The sequence below is a fragment of the Rhinolophus hipposideros genome (assembly GCF_964194185.1).
Source record: "Rhinolophus hipposideros genome assembly, chromosome: 7".
Classification (NCBI taxonomy): Eukaryota; Metazoa; Chordata; class Mammalia; order Chiroptera; family Rhinolophidae; genus Rhinolophus; species Rhinolophus hipposideros.
In genome coordinates this window covers 61,602,110-61,624,954 of record NC_138053.1, presented here as the reverse complement: position 1 = coordinate 61,624,954, position 22,845 = coordinate 61,602,110, and the positions used below count along the sequence as shown (strand labels likewise).

Below are 22,845 nucleotides of genomic sequence, written 5' to 3'. Positions count from 1 at the left end.
CATTTAATCATTTTATCCCAAGAAGCATAATAGTATTAATTGTGCAAAACCGCACAATATAGTTAAAAAATACAACCAAAAGCACAACCCTTATGCATATCTCTGAAGGCTGATTGCATCTTCCTGAAAGGTTCCATGGCTGGTGTCGCATCTCTTGCATAGTGTTGTGAGAGCTGTTGATCCCATCAGGGCAGCCCACCACAGCACCTCAGAAGTGGGGAGCAGTGAGTTTTCATGTGATTTTTGTGCCGAGTGCCTCCTTTGAGTGTATTTGGCATGGAAACTAGACTTGACAATTCTCTTTGCAGGATGCCTTTAACCTTAGCTTTTGATGGCTGCAGAGTGTTTGTGTTTGGTTATAAAACAAATGAGTGAGTGGTAGCTCTTTGGGCTGACTTGCCTCCAGTCCTTAGGACGTGAGAGGATTCACTCTTTATCCTTCTGCTTAGGGGGTGCAGGACAATGTGTGTGGGTGTGCTCATGAACATCTGGCCACTGAGTGGTATGACTGATTTATTCACATGTGAATAATAGCTGACACTGCTTTCTGAATTGTGGAAAAAACAGATTCATCGAACAGGCCACATCGGACAGTGTTCACCCGAGCCATCGAGGCATGCGATCTCCACTGGCAGGATAGCCACTTGCAGCACATTATCAGCAGTGACCTATACACCAACTACTGTTACCATGACGACACTGAAAACTCCCTCTTTGACTCCCGCGGGTGGCCTCTCTGGCATGGTAAGTAGCCAAACCGGAAAGACATTTCCATGACTTACTTCTTTGTTTAGTTTCTATAGCATTTTTGGAGTGGGAGGAGGAGAGCTGAGGGATTCAATGGGAGATGGATGAATGCTTGGCAATAGGAGCTGAGTTTTTCATTCAAATCCAAGTTCAGAAATGGTTTCTTGTGTCTTTTTAATAGTATTTTGGGAGAAACATCTTACTATTAAATCCTGTTTTTGTAGATTTATCCGGCAGTGGCAACTTTCTCCCCTTAACTTTCTGTTTTAGAACATGTTCCTACAGCCTGTGCCAGAGTGGACGCATTACGTTCTCATGGGTACCCCAGAGAAGCACTGAGACTAGCAATAGCTATTGTGAACACGTTAAGAAGACAGCAACAGAAACAGTTGGAAATGTTCCGAACTCAAAAAAAAGGTGAATGTAAAGGAGTTTGTTTCCTTTGGAATGGGATTCTTGGTGATGACATCACTAGGTTTTGTGCTCTTTTGAGAGAGATGGCTTTTAAAATTAGTGATGGAGATGGCTGTAGTCACCACTCATTTGAAATATTGAATAGCTCATCTGTGAGAAATTTTAGGCATCTTTTTTCCTGGTTGAATGTTGTAAGAAATAAATAAGGTTTTTGTTTTGTTTTGTTTTGTTTTTTTTGTTTCTTAGGTTACTTTTTTAAGGGAGAGCTTTCTTTATTGTTTGAGAAACTAATATGTCTGAATTATCTAAAATGCAAGTTAGCCCCATCTCTTATTTTGTGAAAGTGCATTTTAATTTGTAACAGTGAAGGTTCTGGGGGTAGATACCTGTGTCTGTGGGAATCCTCGCAGGAGGTCCTGGCTGGAAGGCCTTACGATGACCTCTGTGACTTACATTCCTGTCTGTGTAATGGGGCTCAGTTGAGGACCTATCTCTTAGAGTGGTTGAGAAGATGAAATTATGTAATTTTTGTAAATCACCTACAGCAGGGCCTGTCACAGTGTGTAAGGTCTGTAAAACGTTTTAGTTATAATAATTTGTACGTACGACATGGTATTTATTTAAAGTGATCAGAACTCCTTGGGCTTTTCAAATTCGGTATATAACAGTTGATGAACTGTCAACTGACAGAACACATTTAACTTCTTTATCTCAGAGTATTAATTTTCTAAATTTTAAATAAGCACTACTGAGCAATCACAGTTGTAGAGGTTTATATTGCATGGATAAGGCCCTGATCAGAAAAAGAAAACATGTATGCTTTTCCTGATCAATCTATACATTTCTTGCTCCTTCTGTAAGTATAAATCCTTTTTATGTTTCTTGGGTAGGATTGTATTTACTATAGGATTTTATTTCTTATTCAGAGAGGTAGTTTTAGTTGCTGTAGTTTTTGTGGCTTTTTGTGTTTTTTGTTGTTGTTTTTATCCTTGGCTGGTTATACACATACCACCTATGGTACACCTTAAAAATTATCAAAAGTTGTTGAAATAGGCTGGAGATTGGATTATGTTTTTGTAACTTTTTATACCATCTATATTGGAAGTAATAATAAAATGTTAACAAACATTGTCAATTATATGATGAAAGAAAATTCCAGCGGTACAGTTTGAACCAGAGGATGGGCAGCTCAAATGGAATTGCAATGTGATATCCCTGATAATCATGACTTTTTCCAATTATTTATATCATCACTAATTATACTAGATGTCTTTTGCAAAATATGTTGCTTGGCCCTTTGGAAATTTTTTCTGAAATTCCCTTTCCCCTAAACACACACAATATATAGCCAAAAGGTATTTACTTCTGAAAAGTATAAAGGACAATAATATTCAGTCAAGCTAAGAGAGAATAGAGCACTTTTTATACTGCAAAAAGAGAGCTAGCTCATGAGCTAATCTTTAAAAATCATATGACCTTTACTAAGAAATGTTTTTAAAGTGAGTTTAGGAAAAATGTTGTAATATCTAAGAATTGCAAAATGTAAAACTATTAGTTCATGTAGGTACCATATTTTGCCATAGATAATGCGCTTCCGTGTATAATGTATACCCACGTTTTTGACCCAGACTTTCAAGGAAAAATTCTTTCGTTTTAATTTTTTAATTCAAATTTTTATTTGTTTACATTTAGGTACTTGTTTTTTATATTATAAATGAATTTTAGCATTTATTTTTTAACATATTATGGTACAAGAAATTTTATGTACCGGTAACAAATTTATGATATTTACGCATCACGGAAGGCCAAGAAAGAACTCTTTGTCGTTGCAAGTACATCGTAAGTTCAACAGAACCAATTATCGTATTGCAGGGTATTATTTTGCATACGGAGATCGTTATTGATTTGTAGAATTACACTTTCAACTCATAAACATAAGTAAAAGAGTTAAAAACATTTATATAGATAAACAGAATTAGTACTCTCCGTGTATAATGCGCATCTTTATTTTTCCCTCACAAATTTGGGCAAAAAAAGTACGCATTATACACGGCAAAATACAATAAGTTAGAATACATGTTATAGACTCCTTTGATTATCTTTGAGGACATTTTTACATACATTTCTCATTTATCTTTGGAGCAATGAAAACTTACTGCAGACTATCCTTAAGTATTACTGATATTACATATCTATACTTTATCTTTCCCTACTTTTTTTGTCCATATTTAAAGACTGTTTTTCTAGCTGTTACAATTCCAAATTGCCATAACAGTTATTTGTTATGTGGCCAAGATTAATAAATGAAATATCTTGTGTATTTTTAATACTGTATGGAACGATATGTCAGCCTCTTTTCTTAAATTGAGATATAATTTACATATAACATTATGTTAGTTTCAGGTGTACAATGTAATGATTCAGTATTTCTATATTTCAAAATGATCACCACAATAAGTCTAGTTAACATAATTGTCACCACATATAGTTATAAATTTTTTTTCTTGTGATGAGAAAGTTTTAAGATTTACTCACTTAGCAACTTTCAGATATGCAATACAGTCTTGTTAACTATACTCACCATGCTGTACATTACATTCCCATGACATTTATTTTATAACTGGAAATTTGTGCCTTTTGACCACCATTATCTCTTTCACCCCCACTCCCCACCACCCCACCCCGCCCAGCAACCATCAGTCTGTTCTCTCCGGGAGCTCAGTTCTTTTTAGATTCCCCATACAAGTAAGATCACACGGTGTTTGCCTTCCTCTGTCTGACTTATTTCACTTAGCTCAACTTCTTCATTCTGAAGAACACTGTACTCCTTTTTTGATTTATTTCTCCTGTTTCTGTGTTTTTTCGCTAAATTTTTGTGTGAAAAGAAAGAGGACGTAGAGGAAATACTTTGTAAAATTTTACCCTCAGTTTCCATCACTTGACAATAGATTTATTTATATAAGCACAATACTTACCTTCACTGTGTGTGTGTATGTGTGTGTGTATTTTTTCCCCCGTCAAACATATATTTGATTGTTCCTAGGAGTAATGCTCATGTTTCTTTTTTAATTTTTTCATTCTGGTTAGGTATATGAAAGCCAGTGACAGAAACCAAAGGAAAAGACCTTCCCAAGGAGTCTAGGAGCTAACTTTTACAAATTTTAACATAGTGTACCAGGCCATACGTCATCTTTTAAATTAAATTTATTGCGGTGACATGGTTAGTAAAATAATATAGGTTTCAAGCGTATAATTTTATAATACATTATCTGTATATTGCATTGTGTGCTCATTACCCAAAATCTGGTCTCCTAACATCACCACATATTTGACCAACCCTTTATCCTCTCCTACCACCTCCCTCCCTTGTACTTCATTTCTGTGTACTGATAGTTGATAGTACAAAACCAGAAGACTTCTAAAGGAGTATTAGATTCATGGAATAGCTCTTTAGCTATTAATAAGGCAGTTTGTTTCCTGTGTATTTTATATATAGATTTTGTTATATTTGTCTTTAAGAAGGAGGTACAATTATTTGTTACTTTAGTAAACACTTAGATGTGAAATATTGCATTATTTACAACAATGGAGTATATCTTAAAATATTTGCAGCTTTTTTTTTCAGCCTCTGTAATTTAACTTAACTTGAAAGTACTAACATTCTGTGAATAAACTGAAAAGAATATGTTTCATCCAAATGATGTTACCTTCTGCTATAGTTCCTCTTTGTGGCAAAAGTTCTGTCTTAAATGCCTTATAGGTCTATGCTAAGAAAAACTTTCGTAAGGTGATTGGGGGGTAATTTAATAATACTCCTAGGGGAGTCCAAGTCTGACCTGGCTACAACTGCCCTCTGATCTCCATTTAAATAATCCTGTTAGCACTGATGCTGAGAGCTTCATCTTTAATAGAGTTGTAGAGTTACCCAATGGTAATTCCAGGGAGACTTTTTAGTCCTCTCTAATGCCACTCCTAGGAAGGGAGGGGAGTTGTCCGTAGCTTCCCAGGTGAAAACTTGGAATTCATTTTCCCTCATACAACGTAATTTAATAGTGTAAGTAATAATAACCCAATACCATGCACATATGAATTAAATAGATGTTTGGGAGTTGTCCTAGGAAGTTAGTACTATTTATATTGATTTACAGTTGAAACTTTAGAACTCAAAATAGTTCACAGGTTGAGGATTATATGTACTTTTGTTCTTCTAATTACATTTATATTAATTTGTCAGGATGCTGTTATTAAATGGTAAATAAAGCTTCTCTTCCCTTTACTTCTTTCTATTTCTCAATTCCCTTTTCCTTCCCAGAGCTACCCCATAAAAGCATAACCTCGATAACCAATCTGGAGGGCTGGGTTGGACACCCCCTGGACCCTGTAGGCACTCTTTTCAGCAGCCTTATGGAAGCCTGCCGCATGGATGATGAAAGCTTCCCTGGCTTCTTAGATTTTACAGGTAAGACCATTGACATTTGTCTCATGGGCCTTTTTTCTTCACAGTTTGTTTTATGAATCCACATAGTTGACAATACCTACAGTTAGCAAGAGAGCAAGGAAATAGGCACACTGAATATTTTGGGGTAGGCTTCCACAAACTGGGAAAAGCCTTGGAGTTGACAGTATGTGTAAAGTAAGAATATTTATTCCCTTCTAGTCAGTGATTCTGCACCTAAGAATTTACCTGCATTCGTGACCATTTTCTAGCATCAAGATATAAAATAAGGATATACATCATATGGGAGGGAGGAAATATTGTCCCTTTGCTGCTCCCATGGCTGGGTGAGCTCAAAGGGTTAATTATTTAACCCCTCCATATTTTCTCCTGCGGTGTTGCCTTCATGTATGATGGGTGACCCGAAACTATTTGGGGGGTGAAAGGTATGACTCTGAATGTTCTTTCCTTGTGAGTTTGATGGTTGAAGTTTGTTAAAATTTCTAATAGAAACACCTTGACAGAGATAAGAGAATGCTCAAAGAATCATTACTCTTGTGATAACTGATGACTCTTTGATAGCAGAAAGGACCTTGAAATTGGGTTACATGTGTTATGTTCTCCACTGTTTCATTATAAATTTTAACATTGTGATAAAAATATGGAAGCTGTTTTTTAATGCCAGGCTTCTAAAAATTGCTAATTATTGCAGTCATCATGTAATTTTACATTTGTTTAATTAAAGAATTTTTTGTATTCTTATCTCTTCTTTGATTTATGCTTTTCTTTAGTGATTCATTTTCAATGACAGAAAAATATTTGTAATGTTCTATCTCCCAAAACATACATTTAGTAATTCATTGTCATTTTTAAAACATTATTGGATATTGGAAAGCTATGCACTTTAACCTAAGAAATATGTTTTCTTGCTGTCTTAGAATTAAGTCAATAATTTATTTACGAGTACTGGGTATAATATAATATTTATTATACCTGCAAAAGTAGTTTCCAAACTCTGATTTTTTTGTGTGACATTTTACAGAGAATATGGGACAGTGCAAGTCTCTGGAATACCAGCATCTACCTGCACACAAATTCTTAGAAGAAGGGGAATCCTATTTAACGCTAGCTGTGGAAGTAGCCCTGATAGGGCTGGGACAGCAGCGTATCATGCCTGATGGGCTGTACACACAAGAGAAGGTTTGCCGGAATGAGGAGCAGCTCATTTCCAAGCTTCAGGAAATTGAACTGGATGACACACTGGTGAAAATTTTTCGCAAGCAAGCAGTCTTCCTATTAGAAGGTAGTTTGATAAAGAAGTTTTCCACTTGTTTAGCCAATTACATTAAAGCACTGTTGAACGCATTTAATATGGTAGTTATTCTGAGTATCATAGGCATGTTTACTATGTAAAAATAGTATCACTTAATAAAAAAGTACAGATGTTTAGGTTTGTGTCATTTGATTTAAGTGGTCACATAGGATAGCCAATTAGAAATGATCCCCATTTGATGACACAAGCTCTGAAAAGAACTGTTTTTATTTTGGCTGTGTTGTTCCTGAGATAAACAGAAGTCTGATTCTTAGTGAGCTGTTTCTGATAGCCATGCTCCTCTTTGCTTGATCAATGAAATAATAAAATGGAAAAATTGGTTGGCATTCCTCTGAATTATTGACTGTTACATGATGCCTGGGTTTGGAATATGTCGTTTGCACATGCTAACCAAGGACGAAACGCCACAGGAATGAATTTCCACTGGGCTAATTATTTCAGAGAATTCATTAGGTATAGGTTCACCAAGTTAAAGTTTCATAGAATCTCTAAGACAGTCTAATTTTCTTCTTCTTTTTTTTTTTTTTAAATAAAGTCAAGAGCTAAAGGACCTAACAAATTTTGGCTGGCGTTTTGTTTTCTTCAATTTATTTTCTCAAAGAGTTAAGTGTACTTAGCATAATAGCTTAATCTTTTGTGTAAATGTAGATGATATCTAGTTGATAAAATTGCTTCTATCTCTCAAGTACATGTATGTTAGCTTCTCTGTGATTGATAGGCTCATAAAATGTGTTGTCTTCATCTGATATTCAGAACTGTTACACATGGGGAAGAGATTTAGAGAAAATAGCATTTCAGAACCTCTTTTATTTGTCCAAAGCTAATGATGTATTTGAAAGAAAATATTTTCACCAAATATATTATACATTTATGTGTTTTAGAAATGCATTTTAAAGGAAAAGTGTTCTTCTTAATAACATGATTAATTTTGGTAACAATTCCTAATATTAATTTTTTAAAGCACTCTCCTACATTTTTTTACTTCCAAACATAAAAATCTATCTTGGCAAATTTCAGGTGATCTTGATTCTTTTATTACTGTTTTCTTTTAGTTTCTTTTCATAATTCCTTTTGATATAAGCAACACCATTAGCCACACACTTTTTTTATGCTGTCACTGGCTCTTAGTACTGACTTTTGTTTCCCATTATATGGAAGGATAGAAAGAGGGTGTATGCTTTTCAAAGTTGATGTGTCTGATATCTATCTATCATTTACCTTTTTAAATGTCTCCATGTTTATTGCTCATGAATATTTTTTAACTGTCTTAGTCTTTGATTAGTCCTTATATCCCTATTAAACTTTTTTATGAGAAATGTGCCTGATAAAGAGTGTTGTTGACTCATTCCATCCTCCTCTACTTTCCTGACCCTGCTAGGCCTGCAAAGAGTGGGTGGTACAGGACAGGAAGCAGTCCAAGGGCGAAGCCAGGGACCATTTCAGTAAACTCCAGAAGATAAGCATTCCATGATGAGTTGACTGCACTGGGGCACCAAGTTGTCCATGCATTTATACTCTGCACATTTCTGGGGCAAATTACGAGGTGTGACCAAACAATGCAGTGAATGTTTAAATTTAAAAAATTATTATTACAGTAAAAGACACACTGCCATTAATGGCCATCAAAATACTCCCCCTCGTTCTGAACACACTTATCCCACCTCTTGCCACTTTCTGAAGCAGTTCTGGAAGTCCTCTTTCTGGAGTGTGTTTAGTTTTGCTGTCCTGGCTGCCTCAATGTCCTGAATAATTTTGACTTTGGGGAAGAGCCAGAAGTCACACAGTGCCAGATCCAGTGAGAAAGGTGGATGAGGACACACCGTAATGTTTGTATTTGACAGAATTTGCTGTATACCAGAAGCGATGTGTGACACGGAGCGTTGTCATGATACAGTTTAAAACACACCTTCTCTCAACTGACTCACAAGCAACTGCACCAAACAAGTTGAAACTTGTCACCCACTGTTACTAAGGTTTGACGTGCTGCTTCCCTTATTGAAGACCCCTGCCTTTACGTTGGATGGCACTCGAAAGCTGCATTCACCGTTTTTTGTGATCACAAAGAAAGGCTCGTGTCACACATCACTTCTGGTATAGTGATTTCTGTCAAACCATTACAGTGTGTCCTCATCCACTCTATTCACCGGATCTGGCATTGTGCGACTTCTGGCTCTTCCCAAAAGCCAAAATGATCATGAAAGTAAATGTTTTGAATCAGTTCAGGACATTGAGGCAGCCACGACAGTGCAACTAAAGACACTCACAAAAGAGGACTTCTAGAACCACTTCAGAAAGTGGCAGAACGATGGGATAAGTGTGTTCGAAGCAAGGGGGAGTATTTTCAGAGGGATTAATGGCAATGTATCTTCTACTGTAATAAATTTATTTAAACATTAACTGTATTTTTTTTTTATCACACTTCGGGGTTATTAGACTCAGGTATCTGAAAAAGAGGAAGCAGTGCCCTGTGTTGTTGCTGAGTATTAGTCACTTCTGGCCTCAATATTGGCATATTGGATCAATTGGCTATTAGAAAAGTACTTCTGGGCAACTTAGTACCAAATTTCAGTCTTTTATTATGCAATACACTGGTGTTCAGAATTACACTGATTATGAATTCACAAATAATTCTGTGATATTTGACTGAATGTTTTCCTTGTTGGGAAGCGTCATAACAAAGTGTTGATTATGCCTACTGGCTTTCCCTGCATAGTACAAAGAGGTAGCTTGATGGTTTAAGGGAAACACTGAAATGCAGTGGAGGAGAAATGAAGAAAGAAAAACCTACAAATTTGCTATAATTAGTTCTTCAGTAAACTAGAGTTAATGTCTTCCTCTGCTGAGACTGCCGTAACAGAATACCAGAGACTAGGTGGTTTAAACAATAGAAATTTATTTCTCATAGTTCTAGAGGCTGGAAAGTCCCAGGTCAAGGTGCTGGCCAGTTCATTTTCTGGTGAGGGCCCTCTACCTCGCTTATAGATGACTGCTTTAGAGAGAAGAGGGAGAGAGAAAGAGAGCGCATGCGTGTGTAGTTTTTGTAGGAGCTAGCTAACTCTCTGTTGTCTCTTCTTATAAGGACACTAATCCTATTGGATCAGCGCCCAACCCTATGACCTCATTTAGCCTTCATTACCATAGAAGCCCTATCTCCAAGTACAGTTATGTTGGGAGTTGGGGCTTCAACATAATAAATTGGGGTGGGATATACAAACATTCTGTCCGTAATAATAACCTAAATAATTTGGTCTCATTGTATGAACTAAATGTTCAACTATATTGCTATATCAACTTTGAAGAATGTCAGCTCACTAAAACATTCTTAAATATCCAAAAGACAAGTAAAAGATTAGTAGATTTGGTAAAATGAAAATCTAGGATGGATTTTAATTTGCATAGGTGAAAAAACGGTTTACTATATGATTTTCAAAATAATGAAGAACTGAAAAATAAATAAAACAATGAAGTTTAAAATAACCTCTTAAAATGAATCTGTAGTGTATAATGCTCCTACCCCATGCTCAATTCAGTAACTCCTCTCACCATTTCTTCTGAACTGCATTTGTATTCTGAATTCGTCGCCAGACTGATTTGTTCTCATGGAAAACAAATGCATTATGTCCTTTGAGCAGTAGTGTCATGGTTCATAATTCTAGAAACCATGAAATAGATTTTACCCAAAGGTGACATGGAAACTAATTTATTAAACACTTTACAGTAACTAAACCTCAAAGTACCTAAGTGGAAACTAGTTGAACTAACCACTGTGGTTTCCTTTCAGAATTTATTTTAAAAGTCTATACGTCCCTTCTTAGGGCAGCATTCAGAGAGCATACAGGGGAAGTCAGCTCTCCCACCATGCCTGTCATGACTTACTAAGACATGGATTTTGACAGCTTAAATGTAGTTTTGCTTTTAAAAATTGGTCTTTTGGAGCCCCAAAAGTAGTAGATTGTCAGGTTTTTTTTTCTTTTGCCCACGGTGAGTATCAAATGGGTAACTATTCTTTTATTATTGTAAATCACTTTCTGAGAATTAATATTTCTGCGTATCAGAAGCAACAATGTTTAAAGACTTTGTATTGGGGTTTGTGGTACAGAATCCTCCCCCCACCCTTCCCCTGAATCAGAGCTCTCTTTTCTGGAACCCTGGCTTGTCTATGCCCCTAAGGCTGATTGGGTCCGGGGCAGCTTCCCAAGTTAAGCTGCAGAGTCATCTGTGCATTTGAAAATCTGGATGCTTATACTCATTGAGAGAGGATGTTTCTTGAATTCAGTGAGGTTTTATGCTTTGGAGGGTTTCTCTCTCCGAAGCAGTTACAATGTGAAAAAGCTCTGCCCAGTTCTGTGATTCTCATTTTAGCTGTGGTACAGTTAAGGGATTGTTCCTCAAGTAAATTCGATATTGAATACTATACCCTATAGAATCATTTTTGACTGAGAATTTGTATTCCTTTCTACTATGTCACTTAGATTACATTCTTGACTAGATTAGCTTGTATGTTATAACTTTACATAAAATTTTTAAGATATACTTTACAAGAAGTCTTAGTTCCTTTTTTAGGAATGTAAAATGTGTATGCTCTCTTCCCACAGCCGGACCATATAGTGGTTTAGGCGAAATAATCCATCGGGAGAGCGTTCCAATGCACACATTTGCCAAGTATCTCTTCACCTCTCTCCTACCTCATGATGCTGAATTGGCATACAAAATTGCACTGAGAGCAATGCGGTACGTATTCACTGCCCAGCCGGGCAGATGCAATCCAAATTCCCCACTGGGACAAATGGCTGTAACCTGACTTCTCATTCATTCATGTTTCTTGTAGGCAGCAGAGAATCTAAAGAACCTATTTATTTATATGCTTCTTGGATTGTTGTGGTGGTTTGTTTGTTGGCTTGTTTGGCTTCTGTTTTAAAGTGACGGAAAAATTGTATCCTTGACTGTTATTGTAGTTACACCCTTGGTGGCTTTTTCCTACTTTTTCTTGAAACTAGAGTTTAGGAAGAGAAAACAGTTTCAGGCCTAGTACCGCATGGCAGCCACCGTTGAAACCTTCCTAAATTGTTTTGAAAAAATTTGGTTTTTGAAACAGTAGTAAATGATAAGTATACTTGACTGCATGTGCTAATTGCGGGAGCCCTTCACACCTGCCTGCTGTAATTCCCCATTCCATCAGCAGTGCAGGAAGACCAGCGCAGGGCTCACGTCCTTTGTGCTGGAGAGGGAGGGAGGAGGGGACCCGTATCTAGTGTTGAGGGCATCACCATCAGGGGTCTTCCCGATCTGCTTACTTCAGCTCTGATTGCGTCCATCTCCTCAGGACCTCCTTTTCAGTAACAACAATTAGAATGTGTTATTCTCTGCCACTGACCTTTCTATTTTCACTTTCCTTTTTAAAGTCAGTTCACCAAATATTTTATCACGAATTTGTTCTAGATGATTATTTTTTAATGAATTCAAAATTGTATCTTTCAGTCTTATATGTAGACTATAAAACTTTGAGGGCCTGAAAGGAATACCTACCTTTCTTAAAACATGAGCTTTTTGCTTTTTAAAAAACTTAAAACAGTCCTGTGGTAAAATGCAGATTAGACCATGTTATAATTGCCAAAAGACAAACCATAAACATACCTAAAAGTCTGAGGTGCTGGAGAATATATTTGATCCCATAGAAGCTTTTCATCAAAGGTTCTATGTCTGCAGCCAGTGTAGTATATTTAAAAACAAATCCTTACCTTTATGTGTGTAGCTTGTCTCCCTTAGGAGGCCTCTGTTTTATGCAGTGATTTGGCCGGGGTTGGGGGGGAATGGGGGTGCACCTGTGTGTCAGTGTGTTTTGAAGCTGACATCCTTTAATTTGACATGCTTTCCTTGGCAACATGAAATCTCATTAACCTATAGAGAAACCTTATAAGTTCTCTCTTGTCTGTTTTTGAGATACCAGAAAATAAATTTAAAACTAACGTAAGCAAAAGTCTCCCACCAAATTATTTTATACTACTTGGTTTGTATTTTACTGGCTTGTATTTACTACTGGTTGTATTTATACTGTTGGTTTGTATTTTAAAAGCCCAGTTTTATAAGTAAGTTCCTATTCCCATTTTGGAAGCTGAAATGGCAGTTTTCAGATGAAGACAGATGCTCAGCTCTGTACTTACTCACATTCTAGAATCCTGCTCCGGAGTAAGGAAAGGGTGCTAATGTTAGGGTACCACCAGGTGCTAGTGCTGTGACCATTGTGAGTTTACAAGTGAAACAGCATAAGGTTTCTCTGTGGTTCTGGCTTGTGTGTGAAGGTTTTGGTCAGGCGGAGAGGCTTGCTTCGCTCACATTCAGAAACTCATGTGTGTCTGCCCTTGGTTGCTGCCTAGGCAGTTTGTTCATGAGGGCGCTCGCAGTGCACCGGGGAGTTGCTTTTGTGCCTCTTCCTCCTGCAACTGCTCCCCCAGCGAAGGACTGCGGAGGGAGGGAGGGAGGTCGTGTGACCCAGCAGAGCACCTCAGGGCAGCCAGGGGACAGGAAGGAAAAGAGACGTGTAGCTCACTTGCTTCTTCATCCTTCTGGGATTAATGGCGGGGGACTGAGGAAGGGTGTGTGCAGCACTCATTTTTTCATCTTTCCAGGAATGTTGACTAGTTTCCTTTACAGCAACTCTGGAAAGATCTGCCTGTGAATACAGGGGCATTCTGGGTTTTGTGTTTTTTTTAAACTTAATAACAACCCCATCAAAATTCTCATTACTCAATTGCCTACCTTGTCACCCTCTAATGCAAACATCTGTCCCTAGATAAAAGGAAAAGAGAATGAAGCAGTTGCTTACCAGAGCAGGCCAGCACCACAGCCTGACCCTGCTGGCTCCTCGTGGTTGCCAGCTCTTGTTTCATTGTCCCTAACTCTGGTGTACTGGAGTGAAGGTCATTGCTTTCATGATTGTGAAGGAACTGCTGCAGTTGTAGCTACTCTACTAATCTCTTTGATACTTACAGTTTGGAAGAGATCACTAAGCATGTGCTTTGTTTTTAATCATTGTTCTTTATTTGCCAACATATTCTTAATCAAAGATTGATTGATTGAAATGAGAAGTCACACTGAATTTATGCAAGATTGTCAAGGGACAACTACTTGGATCATTTGCATTCATCCTATCTGATAACGATTGATAGAATATATTCTAACTACAAATTCCTGAAGTAATAAGGAACTAATTCTTTCGAAAGTATGAGTAATGGAAAGGAAATCATTTTTGTTTTACTTCCCCTCTTATTTTGTGTTTCAATCAGTTAACCTTATGCATCTCCGCCATCCACTGACCTCTGACTGTTGTAATGTCAGTCTTAATATCTACTTCCCTATTAGCTTTCTCTTGATTTTTATTTTTTAATGAGTGATAAGATTCAAAAATTTTAAAGTAGGTAAGCATCGAGACTGTATTTCAAACTTATTCATTGTTACAGATCTTCATTTCCTTGAATATTGCAATTTTTTTGAATGGTGCTAGAAAAAGGAAATCTCTTAGGTTTGGGTAATGAGCAATTAACGAGGTGACTTTGGCATTCAAACAGCAGAGTGTAGCTGTACCAGCTCTTCTTGCACCAAGGACCTGAACAATTGCTCCCAGCATCTGCCCACTGCTCTGGCTTCTGGCCAGTCCCTGTGGCCGAGGTGATGGACCTGCCTTGTCTTCTCATTACAGGTTACTAGTATTGGAATCTACTGCTCCAACGGGAGACCTCACCCGCCCACACCACATTGCGTCAGTTGTTCCCAACCGATACCCTCGTTGGTTCACTCTAAGCCACATAGAATCCCAGCAGTGTGAGCTGGCGTCTACCATGCTAACTGCAGCCAAAGGTACGGGAGTGTCCTGAGGCCTTGGGGTGATTGGGGTAGTTTACCTTTTTCTTTTTTTTAAGGGTCATATTTGCTATCAAATAGTGGTGCTAAGGTCAGGTTGCCGGGGATACTTTTCTTTAGATGTTAGCATCTGAGGCAAAATGGGTGTTAACTCATTTGAGCCTGGTATTTGCCTCATTTACCTGCATCGTTATACTTGCTGCTGGCACAGTTCAGATTTAGTTATCATGCCGCGTAAATGGTGGTTGAGATTCAGAAGAAGATTAAAAAGTGCAGTTACATTTTTTTTTCTATCTGTACTATTTGCCAAAAAAATACGTAAGTAGAAACTAGGAGAATTATTTGCTATCTCGTGTTGGTTCTGGGTCACATGTTCTTTTAGTCGTTGAGGGTGTCTCGGAGTTTCTTGTTCGTGAAGCTGAGATTCGTAGGCATTGCAGTAACTCTGGTACACTTAGCTGTCGCATCCATGCCATCTGTGAACATTTCAGGTAAATTAACTTGTGCCTTATGTTTTGTTTCCTTTTTTACTACTCTTCGTGTGTGTTATTTTTTTGTTTGTTTTGTTGGGCTTCGTTTCGATGTGGTTTGGTGTTCCCTTGTATGTGGCAGGCGATGTTCGGAGGCTGGAAACAGTATTAGAATCGATCCAGAAAAACATTCACTCCTCATCCCACATCTTCAAGCTTGCCCAAGATGCATTTAAAATAGCAACTCTCATGGACAGTTTGCCGGACATCACTCTTTTGAAAGTGTCTCTGGAGCTGGGCCTGCAGGTACGTGACTGATGGTCTTTCTGGGGTACCAAGGACTACTAAACAAAGGCGCCATCTCAGGCTTGTTTGTGTGTGTGTTTGGGTTTTCTAGCACAGGTAAGTGATGGGGCGGGGGGGGGGGACACAAACCTGTTAGACTTTCAGGAGAGCCCTGTGCTCGGAGCTGTGGTCATGCCCAGCTGACCAGACTGCTGCCTGAGCTTTAGGGAGTATACAGTTAGAAACCCTATGTGTGTCTTCCAATAAAAAAATCATTTTCTGAATTACAGCCTTCACGTCACCATTTCTCTTTTAATGAATGGAGAAGAATTATTGCTCGTCAGAGATTTAAATTAAGCTGTCATGTATAATAAAGATTCACTTGTTAGGGTTAAATTTTTAGAGGAAGTATGAATTTGTATTGATGTTTGCATTTTCACAATAGATGAGCAGTTTTAACTCCTTTTTATAACCCTGAGGAAATTAGCTAAAGGAGGAGTGATTGGGCCAGGGTCCGATTTCAGCTTTCGGTAGGCCTGCTGCTTAGGTGTATTACCAAGGACATTTTGAGTTAGTCATGCAGATAGATTTTTGCATCCTTATAGTTTCTGAAAAGCGTTCTGTGTAAACCAGGAACTGAAAAGTTTGTATTTCTACGTTTTTCAGGGAATCTATTTACATTTGCTTTCCCACCACCCATAAAAAGCAGTGAAAGAAATTGTTATCCTCTAATTAGCTAAGTATGGGGAATGGAATGCCCTGATTAGGTGATGAAGCTGGTTTTCTAGTTATGGATTCTCCTAACAGTGATTAATAAAGTTTAAAGAATTGAATTTCAGGAAAATGCACTTACCCGTATATAGTACTGCACAAGCAGAGGATATAGGAGATTGCATTTAAGCCATACAATGACATTTTCAAATTTCTTTTAAAAAATAAATTCTGCTTATTTGGCTTATTTTTGTTATCATTTGTCTCTTAAAGGTATGATGCAGAATAAATCATTAACCCAAGTTTTCTGGTTATTTGGAATTCTGGAAGATATTTTTGGGTAAATGGCAGATTACTGAGAGCTTACCCCTGCCTCATTCCTTCTAGGGTGTAGGAAGGAATCCCATGGAGTCCTTCCAAGGCTTTAGGAGTTAGGTCCCTAGATTTTCTGAATCTTAAAGAATAGGGAAGCAGGAAAAGATGGATAATTTTATCTTGGGATCACTTACTGGAAAGTGAAAAGCAAAATCCGATCACTAATGCAGCCAAAGATGATTTCTTTTCATGGACTTGGGGTTATCTTTATAATTTCCAGAAAATAGAAACCAGAGATTGAAGGAATAACTAAAACAATTATTTTAAAACACCTCTTTGCCATATGAAGATTCCTAGTCAGAACTGCGAGCCTCAGAAAGCTATAACCATGGAAAGGTAAAGCTGGGGAGCAGAGGGCATGGACTGTGTTTAACGCTCCTGTCAAGGCCTCTGATTTTGCACACGACAAAGTGATTGATTGAGTGACTTGCCCGGAGTGCCACTATCTGGCCAGTTAGTTCCTCTAGGAGTATAACGTGGACCTGCGGCCTCTCAGGCTGGGACAGGGCCAGCTAGGACAGCCATGGACAAATCCACATTCATATGCCGAGATTTGCTCTAAATATGGCCCTTCATCCTGCTGGTAGTAGGGAGTGTACCTAGTAGTTTATACCCTGGGATGAATTGTTTTATGTTTCCACTGACCCAGGATAATCTTCCAAACATTTTGTTGCCCTGTCTGTGTAGGTGATGCGAATGACACTGTCAACCTTAAATTGGCGGCGGCGGGAGATGGTGAGGTGGCTGGTAACATGTGCTACTGAAGTGGGTAGGTAAATTCTGGAGCAGGAGCTTCCCAGGTGTCTCCTCATTACAGATACAGGAACATTTCCACTCTTTCTCCCTGACTTCTCCAAGGCCCTTGCCCCTTCCAACAACCTTCCAGGGCTTCCGAACCTTCCAGCCTTCAGTTACACACACTTGCGTCGCTCCTCTTCTGAACCATCTAATATGTGGGGCTCCAGACTCTTAAGAAAATGTAATAACTCAGCAAGCGAACACTTTTTATCCAGTTGTTCTATCACTACTTTAAGGTGCTTTTAGTAACTATGGGTTCCAGAGTGAATCCTTGGTGGTTTGGAGCCCACCTTTGAAACTAACTTGAGAGAGTGGGTTAGTGTGGCTCAATCCCTTTTAATGAAAATAATATATAAAGTTACCTAGTTGTGCTGAGTGTTTTCATCATCTGAGGGCATATGTGATGATATCAGGGAAATGACAACTGGGTGTGGTTTAGGTGAGCTTTCAGATATGTGAGAAATTGTAGGTAGCCATAAGAAGATCCCGCATTGCCCATAAGCTGTAATTTGTGAAACCCTTCAGTTAACTATTTTCCTCTGCAATAGTAAATTAGTACTAAAGAAAACTACATTCCTAGCAGGAATGCCCACACGAATAAAATGGTGGCAGTTTAAAATAAATGTTGGTTAAACTGTCTTTCTTTCTTCCTGTTTGCATCAGAAAAGGATACTCACCTCTTGCCAAGAAGACACTGCCAGCTCAGTATTTAGATACTGACACAGCAGATACTGTAAAATAATTTTTCTTGTTATTTTTCTTTCATTGATCTGTAATGGTTTTTTATTTTGGAAAAGGAAATTGTTCTCAACATAAAAATTACGTTTAGATTGTTAAAGTGATGGTTTTGTTGAAGCAGTACAAAGATGAACTGCCACAACTCCTCTACCCCTCCACCAAGACATATGCCTTATTGTTGTCTGCCATTTAGTACCTTCTCTTAAATCACACACCTTTAGGATTGTCCTTCAGCTTAGGCATGTTGGGTCTGTGTACTTAAAATGGTTATTTTAAAGACCTTGACAGTCATTTCCCACATCTGAGTCATCTGTAGGTCTACTTCTGTCGACTTTTTTCTCTTAGTTATGGGTCACATTTTCCTGCTTCTTTGTGTATCTTAAATCATTTTATAACGTGTGTCCTTTAAACTTACACAAAGACACACACGCCACATAAAAACTCCCTATTTTGAAAAAAAGAACACCTCCCTATTTTGGTGATGGCTGTGGTTTTTCTGACTCAGATTCTGTAGTGGGTAATTGACAGGAGGCCTGAGTGAAGTAGAACTCATTAGCAAAAAGCCATTGTCTGAAATGGCAAGCAGCAGCTACAGTGCAAATACCAGCTACCGAGAGGATTAGTTCTTTATTACAGGAAGTCCATGTTCCTTTCAGGCATTTCACTGAATAACAATCTATAATAACCTTATTCTAAAAGGTTGCTCCCAGGCACATTACCTTACAGGATTTTCTGGCCTAGCTCATGTCCTATGATGGTTAACAATGTAAGCATTGATTATAACGTGGAAATAAGGCGAGACCTCTAGGCAGCCTGCTCGTGGGTAATAGCTCTTCTCTGTGTTCCCTGCAGGCGTCTATGCCCTGGACAGCATCATGCAGAGCTGGTTCACGCTCTTCACTCCCACTGAGGCCACAAGTATAGTTGCAACCACCGTGATGTCCAACAGCACCATCGTTCGCCTCCACCTGGACTGCCATCAGCAGGAAAAGCTGGCCGGCAGCGCCCGGACCCTCGCATTGCAGTGCGCCATGAAGGACCCTCAGAACTGTGCCCTGTCTGCGCTGACCCTCTGTGAAAAGGATCACATAGCTTTTGAGACAGCGTACCAAATTGTTCTAGACGCTGCTACGACCGGCATGAGCTACACCCAGCTCTTCACGATAGCACGGTACATGGAGCACCGCGGGTACCCCATGAGGGCCTACAAGCTGGCCACCCTGGCCATGACCCATCTCAACCTGAGCTACAATCAGGACACGCACCCTGCCATTAATGACGTTTTGTGGGCCTGTGCGCTCAGCCACTCCCTTGGTAAGAATGAGCTTGCAGCTATAATACCTCTGGTGGTCAAGAGTGTCAAGTGTGCAACGGTACTGTCAGACATTTTGCGCAGGTGCACTCTGACCACTCCTGGCATGGTGGGACTTCACGGCAGGAGGAACTCGGGTAAGCTCATGTCACTGGACAAAGCCCCCTTGCGGCAGCTCTTGGATGCCACGATCGGGGCGTACATCAACACGACGCACTCACGACTCACACACATCAGTCCTCGGCACTATAGCGAGTTCATAGAGTTCCTCAGCAAGGCCCGAGAGACCTTCCTAATGGCGCATGACGGACACATTCAGTTTACACAGTTTATTGACAACCTGAAACAAATCTACAAAGGCAAAAAGAAACTGATGATGCTGGTTCGGGAGAGGTTTGGTTGATAGAACCTGTATGAATGGGGGTAGGGGGTGGGAATGGGAGGGATGGTTTGTTTTTACTTGAGCCTGCCTTTGTACCCTTTTTAACTTAAAAGAACAGAGCCACACCGGTATTATATGTGTATAGTTATATTGCGTTTGCAGACTAAATTGTCATGTTGTGAAAGTTTGTGTGTTTTTAATTTTCTTCTTTTTTTTTCTTTTATTATATTTTTTTAATTTTTTTTTCTTTTTCCTTTTTTTTGGTTTTGTATGAGAGAGAGGTTAAAAAGGTTTGGTTTACACTGAGTATATGTTGTCAAGTGGCAAAAGTCCACATAGCTCTCCTGTTTTCTGTATACGTTCACAGCCTCAAAAAAAAATAATTGAAATGGCTTTAAAAACCAAACAAAACACCTCCATCCTGTGATAAGTACCTCGAATGGATTCAGCTTTACTCCTTTGTAACTCATCTTTACATTTTCAGCATATTTAAACAAACCAACAAAATGAAATACTAATAGTTAAAGGCTGACCCACGTGGCTTTGCAGTGCTGTTCGTCCAGAAGCATGGCACACGATGCTTGTGCATGTGGAAACTTAGCGACTGTCAACATACATTCTCAGGGATTTATCAAAAAAAAATTAAAAAAAGAATGAGAGCATTTATTGTACTGTATATATATTATAGTATATGTCTGAATATTGAAAATATAACATTAACTAATTTATAAAAAATATTCTATGTAATGCAAAATACTTGAAGCTGCAGTAGCTTGGTTTTAAACAAAAACAAAAAAAACTGAGAAAAACCTATCAGAAGGACTAAAAGTGCGCCTTGCTTCAGGGTTGGCTCAGGCGGTGAACTTCATGCTGGGCATCTATGCAGAGCCACCTTTTGGATTGCATGGTTGGACTGAGATCTATTGGGAGAAATTATATATGTATATATATGTATACAACTTATGTGTACATATATATATGTATACACACAGACACAAGACACACACGCACGCACACACCACCGCCAATAACAACAACCACTACACCACACATGCTTGTAACAGGCACTAGAAGAAAGAGAGACAACAAAATACACAGCCAGAGCAGCAAGCCTTAGCATTAAGAATATACAGTATGCCGGAATTGGGGTTCGTGCCTCCTAGTCTAGGAAACTTAAAAGAAATCCTTTTGACACAAAACGCAAAATGTTTTCCAAAACAATTGACATATGATACATAACGCCTTTGCAGTGAGCTAATAATAAGCTAACCTTTGTGCACAAATAACATTATATATATTATATGTCTATTCTGCATAGGTATTTTGACTTTGTGCAGGACAGAAAGTTGTGTAGGTATGACTGTTCTACTTTTCAGTTTTCTTTCTTTTTTTTAAAATATATTTTATTTTCTCTAGAATTACTCAAAACAAAAGCAGCCTTCTATCTTGCCTTGTCTTAATGCTTTAAAATAACCAAACTGGAGATCTAACTACCAAACTGTTCATTATATTATTAAATACCAACTTTGGTTACAGTATAGTGTCTTTACTTTAGCTGATGGTTCTGTAACCTTGTGCTTTTTAAAGCAATTTTTATGTTTTGGTGCAAAAGTTGTCCAGTGTCTCTTGTTCCCTTCATTAGAGAACATGCTAGAGGTATGTTTGTAGGTATTTTTGTTTAGAACTATTTCATGCGCTCCATTTTATTTATTATAATAGGTAAAAAGAAAAAAAAAAGGTTGTACTTCATCACCCATGTAAACATGCTCATGAAGTTGAAAGTAATTAAGATTTGATACACTGATATCAATTTATTTATGTAACTAAATCACTGTTTTATAAACTTGTTAATGATCAACAATTTTTGTTTTGATTAAAATTAGTTTTTTGGAAGTTGATTGTGCCTCCTTTATGGTGTATCTCCTACTACACTTGAATTTGGTGATTAGACCTGGTTTTACCTCCTCTCCAAGTGTTTAATACTATATTCATTCATCCAATAAATACTTATGTACTGTTTTTAGGGCCTGGAACTAAAATGGTGAACAAAACCGGATACTGGAGCTTATCTCTTCATAGTAAATACAGACATAAATCAGATAATCACAAAGATAAACATAAGAAAGAATAGCGACCTTTCTTCAGTCTTTTACACTTAGTCATTCCTCCATAATAAACTATAATTTAGGATGCTCAGTATTTGATATATTTAATAAATGCTAAGTTTATGAGAGGTTTTCTATGTTACTTAAGAAGAAATTGCATTGTAAGGGTAAATGCTACATATACATTATAAACATTTGTCATACGCCATCTCTATCAAAGCTCTATATGCAAAATGATGCAAATATATATTTGCTTTTTTGTGTGGTAAAAATATAAATTCACCATCCTAACCATTTTTAAGTGTAGAGTTCAGTAGTGTTAAGTATATTTACATTTTTGCGAAACAGAACTCCAGAACTTCTTCATCTTGCAGAACTAAATTCTACTACATTCATTAAACAGCTGTCCTTTTTGCCCTTCCCTCAAACCCTGGTAACCACCCTTCTGCTTACTATTTCTATGAATTTGGTTTGAATTTGAATTTCTTCTACGAATTTCATTACTTTAGAGATCTCATGTAAGTCACAGTGTTTGTCCTTTTGTGACTTATTTCACTTAGCATGGTGTCTTTGAGGGTCATCCATGTTGTAGGTGACAGAATTTCTTTTTAAAGCTGCATAGTATTCCATTGTATGTATATTTATATACCACCTTTTGTTTATCGATTCATCCCTCACTGGTATTGCTTCCACCTCATGGATATTGTGAATAGAGCTGCTGTCAACATGGGTGTGCAAATGCCTCTTCGATATTCTCCTTTCAATTCTTATAGATACGTACCCAGAAGTAATATTAACAACTGCTTTTTAAAGCTATAATTTTTAGATTATTTAATCTCTTGAAATTTTAAATGTTTCTCTTTGACATCCACTCTAACAATAG

At 38.0% G+C, this 22,845-nt stretch overlaps 1 protein-coding gene across 1 annotated transcript in view; it reads left to right on the top strand.

Annotated features, from left to right (window-relative positions):
* ZSWIM6 (zinc finger SWIM-type containing 6) overlaps nucleotides 1-21,755 on the top strand; it is a 184,804-nt gene extending 163,049 nt beyond the window's left edge. Inside the window, exons 6-14 of the mRNA XM_081053747.1 lie at nucleotides 568-744; nucleotides 1,018-1,164; nucleotides 5,474-5,620; nucleotides 6,639-6,899; nucleotides 11,525-11,660; nucleotides 14,626-14,783; nucleotides 15,399-15,562; nucleotides 17,315-17,396; nucleotides 19,016-21,755. Of these exons, the coding sequence (XP_080909873.1) occupies nucleotides 568-744; nucleotides 1,018-1,164; nucleotides 5,474-5,620; nucleotides 6,639-6,899; nucleotides 11,525-11,660; nucleotides 14,626-14,783; nucleotides 15,399-15,562; nucleotides 17,315-17,396; nucleotides 19,016-19,878 (2,135 nt within the window). The 3' untranslated portion in view covers nucleotides 19,879-21,755. The remainder of the gene's footprint in view (nucleotides 1-567; nucleotides 745-1,017; nucleotides 1,165-5,473; nucleotides 5,621-6,638; nucleotides 6,900-11,524; nucleotides 11,661-14,625; nucleotides 14,784-15,398; nucleotides 15,563-17,314; nucleotides 17,397-19,015) is intronic.
* Nucleotides 21,756-22,845: the final 1,090 nt, after the last annotated feature.